Here is a 4504-nt window from a genome sequence, read left to right as displayed (position 1 = left end):
ATATGTGGCCATCTGAGCAAAGGGCAGTATGGCAGAGTGAGTGCTTTGGAGATAGCTAAGCTTATCTGGGACAGGCTGTCCAAGGTCAATGAGGGAGTCTCAACACAGCGTGACTCTCGAGTTGACGTTCCTCGAAATCTCTTCAATCGCTTCAAAAGACTTGACAATGAAAATGTTCAGCAAACCTTCGATCGCCTCGATGACATCTCAAATGAGCTTCAAGCACTTGTTGCCACTGATATCACCGACCATGAGGTGGTGAAGAAATTGCTGAGATCGCTTTATTCCTCATTTGATACCTTGCCATTGATGATACAAGAACGTGGAGACTATAAGTCACGTGATCCAACCGATATCCTCGAGAGACTAAACACTCATGAGTTCCAGCTTGCTGAGAAGAGAGATCTCTATGGACCAAGCTATGGTAGATCACGGGCTCTGAAGGCAAAGGCAATGTCTGAATCTGAAGGTGAAGATTCTGACAGCAGCCTTGGTGACCCTGAAGAACTGAGCCAGGAGCTAGCTATGCTCGTGAGGAAGTTCCAGAAGTTCTCAAGACGTGGTCGCTTTGGTAAATCCTCAAGAGGTGGTGACTTGATAACATATTGCTCATCCCATGATTACAAGAAGAGACTCTGCCACAAATACAAGAAGCCTGGACACTGCGTTCAAGATTGTCCTCAGTGGGAAAAGGGATCAAAGAATAAGAAATACAAGGGTTACAGTTCTAATGATTCAAAGAAGAAGAAGAAATCTTCAATGTACTCGTCATCAAAACCTTCAAGGTCCTCGTCTCACAAGAAGAGCGGCTCCAAGAAGGCTTGGGCGTTCATTGGCAAGGAAATGGACTCTAAGGTTGAATCTGAGGAGAATGAGGAAGGGGAGGAATCTGAGGAGTCAGACTCTGGTGTAGCGAGCCTAGCCCTCGCTACCGCGTTCGTTAGCAAGTCCATCTTCAACTCTGAAGAAAAGGACCTCCCCAATACTACTGATGACGGCGATGAGGACTATGCTCCCACTTATTGCTTCATGGCAAAAGGCTCCAAGGTACTCAAATATCCCTCCTCTAAATCTAGTGAGGATGAATCTGATGAAAATCTCAAATCCAGCTATTCTAAACTTGCTAAAATTGTTGTGAAACTACGAAAGGCTCTTGAAAAGGTTCAAAACATTCTAGATAAAAGCGATGGTATGTTGGGCGAGAAATGCATCGCACAAAAATTCTGACTGAAAATCTTCAGAGACTTCAGTCCAAGTTTGGCAATCTTCAAGGTCATCATAACACTCTCCTATCTGATCATGAGAAGCTTTCTTATGAAATTCTTCAAAGAAAACAAGATCTTGAGCAGTTAAGAGTGAGTTATGAAGATCTTCAGATGGAGCGTGATTCATTACTTGCTCAACAGATCAACGCTACTCAGGACGAATTTGTTCCTCCATGTTTGAAGTGCATTGAACGTAAAACTGCTAATTCTTCACCTGAATGCTCAAATACTTACATTGCTGCAAATTCTTCAACTGCCTCTGCTATCACTAATTCCTCATCTGAGGACATTGCTAGTATCACTGATGATGCAGGGCTAAAGGAATTGTATATGACAGGCATGTACAAAAGCCTCTGTCAGATGTGGGGTTCCGGCAAACCCTTAAGGTTCGAACACTGGGGTGCGCGCGGAGTCTTTGCCTCCTACCGATCTACGCCCTAGAACGCTAAGATCTCGCGGACGAACTCGACGAACTCGCAACACAGAAAGACACAGGATTTATACTGGTTCTGGCCACCGTTGTGGTGTAACAACCTACTTGAGTGTGGTGGTGGATTGCCTCTTGGGCTGATGATGAACAATACAAGGGGCAGAACAGCCTCCTGAGGTTGAGGTGTTCTTGTGCGTGGCTAACTTGTATGGGTGAGAGAGTGATCTAAGATGCCGTCTCCTCACCCCCCTTTTCTATGGTGGTGACTAGCCCTACTTGTAGAGGCCCTAGTCCTCTTCCCAAATATTGAGTGGGAAGGGAGCCAACAACGACGGGCTAATTTGAAGGGGGACAACTAGTACAAGCTATCCTGACAAAAGGTGGTCTGCGCCTGCGAAAGGCTCAGGTGGTGACGCCGTCTTGGGCTCCATGATGACCTCCGTCTTGCCGTCCTTCTGGTCTTGGTCTTGTTGCACCAAAATGGCAACCTTTGCCTGATGCCTTGGTATGCTCTAGTTTCCTTAGCACCAATGAGGAAACAAGGACGCTGCGCGTGCTAGCGCCCGCCTGGTGTTGATCGTCATGGCTCACGTCACGAGAGCCTCGTGAGGTTCGCCTCGCCTAGATATCTCCGCTCCTTGTGAGCCTTCCTGACTAGGATGCTCCAGAGGAGGTCTCGTGTCGTCCTCCTCGCGAGGCTCGGCCCCTCGCTAGGGTCTTGGATGCCTTCTTGATGAAGATGGGCTGTACTGCCTGCTGGCTTAGCCATGCAGTGGGCCGCTGGCAGGCAAGTCTAGGGACCCCCGTTCCCAGGACGCCGACAGTAGCCCCCGGGCCCAGGGTGCGCTCGGGCTTGGCTTCGCGGCGATGACAATGGCCAAGAACGGAGCACCGCGGGCCCCAAAAGCTTGCAGCCTCGATTGACGCGTGGCGGTTGATTGGTCGTGGGCATCTCTGCTTCCCCACGCTGCCCCGGCAACTGCATGACTTGATGAGTCCCTGCGACATGCAAGGGAAACCATCATTACCTGTGGTCGTGGGAGCTGCAGCTTGGCCTTCTCTTGCTATAAATGGGGAGGGGGGCGGAGCCCCCGTTACCCATCTCTTCCTCGCTTGTTGCTTCTTCTTCCTCGCTCCACTCCTAGCTTCGTCTTCCTCGCTTCGTTGCTCGCTGTGCCACCAATGGAGCCACGAGGAATGTTCTCCGCCGCCGAGAAGGCAAAGGCCCCTCGCGAGGGACCTGGCTCGCCGGCGCCCAAGCGTGGATGTGGCCGTCCGCACATGCACACCGCGTCCCCTGTCGCGGCCCACTTTCGGAGTGGCGCCATGGCACGCGGAGTGGGTCGTCCCAGCCACGACGATCCGACTGACGAGGGGAGGCATGCTTTGGTGGCGCCCCCCCCCCGTCCGTGCTTCCACATGGTGGAAGTGTCGCTGGAGTTTGTCGTCTGGTCGGAGAACCCAGCCGGCAACTAGCTCCAACTTCCGCGCTTCTTCACCAACGAGCTGCTGGCCTCCGGTCCAGGTGGACTCTGGGTGCAGGTGGATGGTTGTTGCAGCAAGGCCTCTTGGGCTGTAGTCGCGACTTCTATCGCGGGCAACATAGCCTTGGCCCATGGTTGGCAGACGTTCGCCCGCGCGCACGGCTTGGGTTGGAGGTGCACCCTCCACTTCAAGTACGACGGCGAATCAACCCTCTTCGTAAGGGTGTTTGGGGAAGATTGTCGCCGCGCCGGGTGCTGCCCCGAGGCGAACGATGGTGAGGAGGTGCTCGGTCTCGGGGATGGTCGCGACGAGGATGGGGGCGAGCCTGCCCTCGGGGGCGGCTGTGTCTTGTCCCTTTACGGCGGCTCTAGCTCCAGTGACAGCTCCAGTAGCAGTGGCCACGACCAGCCGCCACGCCGCCGCGCCCGCTTTGGAGGCGGCAGTGGGTCATCCCGTCGCCGCACCTCCGTGAAGCACGAAGAAGGATCCAGCTAGGTTCGGGGTGCTGCTAGGGGCCTGCCTCCGCAGATTGCTGTGACGCTGCTTTTTTTTTACTCTTTTTCCTGCATCAAGAATGTAACCAGTTTGGGCCCAGGGGGCGTGTATCGAACTATGGTTCCTCGATTGTGGCACCGTGCATGTTGTGGCGTTATTTCATGCAAATATGACTTAACCTGGTATATCTGGGACGCCCTCGTCCTCACGAGGTGCTCATTTCCTCATGCCCATCTTGCCTTGGTGGCCTGCATCAGATGGGGAACTACGAAAGCTCGTTAGGAAGTGTGTTAAAATATTTGCCATTCACCATGGTCCTGGCCTGGTGCCTTGTATCGCGGTACCCGAAGGGCACGGACTAGGAGAGGCACGCCAGCTTTTGGGCTCGAACGAGGGTAGCTCGTGAGAAGGCAGAGAAGGGAGAAAATGCTCGCGAGGGCACCTACCCAGCCCCCTCACAAGGCATGCGAGAGAGAGAACACGAGCTAACCCAAGCCGGAAAAACGCAGCGAGAAACGAGAGGGTCAACTCAGCAAGGAATGCCAAAAGAAAATTTTGATTAAGGAAAAGGGAGCCAAATACGGAAAGCAAATGAAAAGCCGTGTCCGGCACCTAATCTAGTCTTCAAGTCTTCTCACCAGCGCAGAGCTAAGTGCTCTCCACCAGGCGTGGGCAGGAGCCCCAGGGCCTGAGGCCGGCACCCCTGAGACTCCGGGGTGTGTACAGCGGCAACTCATTATTACATGAGAGTGTCACGGGCGGCGATTCTTCACAGGCACCGGGCCTTCTTCACAGGCTCTGGGCCTTTCTTCTCAGGCTCTGGGCCTTG

General features: G+C 53.3%; 1 protein-coding gene across 1 annotated transcript; it reads left to right on the top strand.

Annotated features, from left to right (window-relative positions):
• Nucleotides 1–309: 309 nt before the first annotated feature.
• LOC125546838 lies at nucleotides 310–3675 on the top strand. The gene is made up of 2 exons (XM_048710955.1): nucleotides 310–1161; nucleotides 3322–3675. The coding sequence occupies exons 1-2, from the start codon at nucleotides 310–312 to the stop codon at nucleotides 3673–3675; spliced, it is 1206 nt and encodes a 401-aa protein (XP_048566912.1).
• The last annotated feature ends 829 nt before the right edge of the window (nucleotides 3676–4504 follow it).

The sequence above is a fragment of the Triticum urartu genome, chromosome 3, assembly GCF_003073215.2.
Source record: "Triticum urartu cultivar G1812 chromosome 3, Tu2.1, whole genome shotgun sequence".
Classification (NCBI taxonomy): domain Eukaryota; kingdom Viridiplantae; phylum Streptophyta; class Magnoliopsida; order Poales; family Poaceae; genus Triticum; species Triticum urartu.
The sequence above is the reverse complement of the archived record's forward strand: the minus strand, read 5'-3'. Positions and strand labels throughout refer to the sequence as shown.

What these genes read in the sequence shown, in the direction of transcription:
- LOC125546838 (XM_048710955.1), top strand. Translation starts at nt 310, where the DNA reads ATGATACAAGAACGTGGAGACTATAAGTCACGTGATCCAACCGATATC. An exon ending in TACGAAAGGCTCTTGAAAAG is followed by an intron (nt 1,162 to 3,321) that starts GTTCAAAACATT and finishes CATGGTTGGCAG; the next exon opens with ACGTTCGCCCGCGCGCACGG.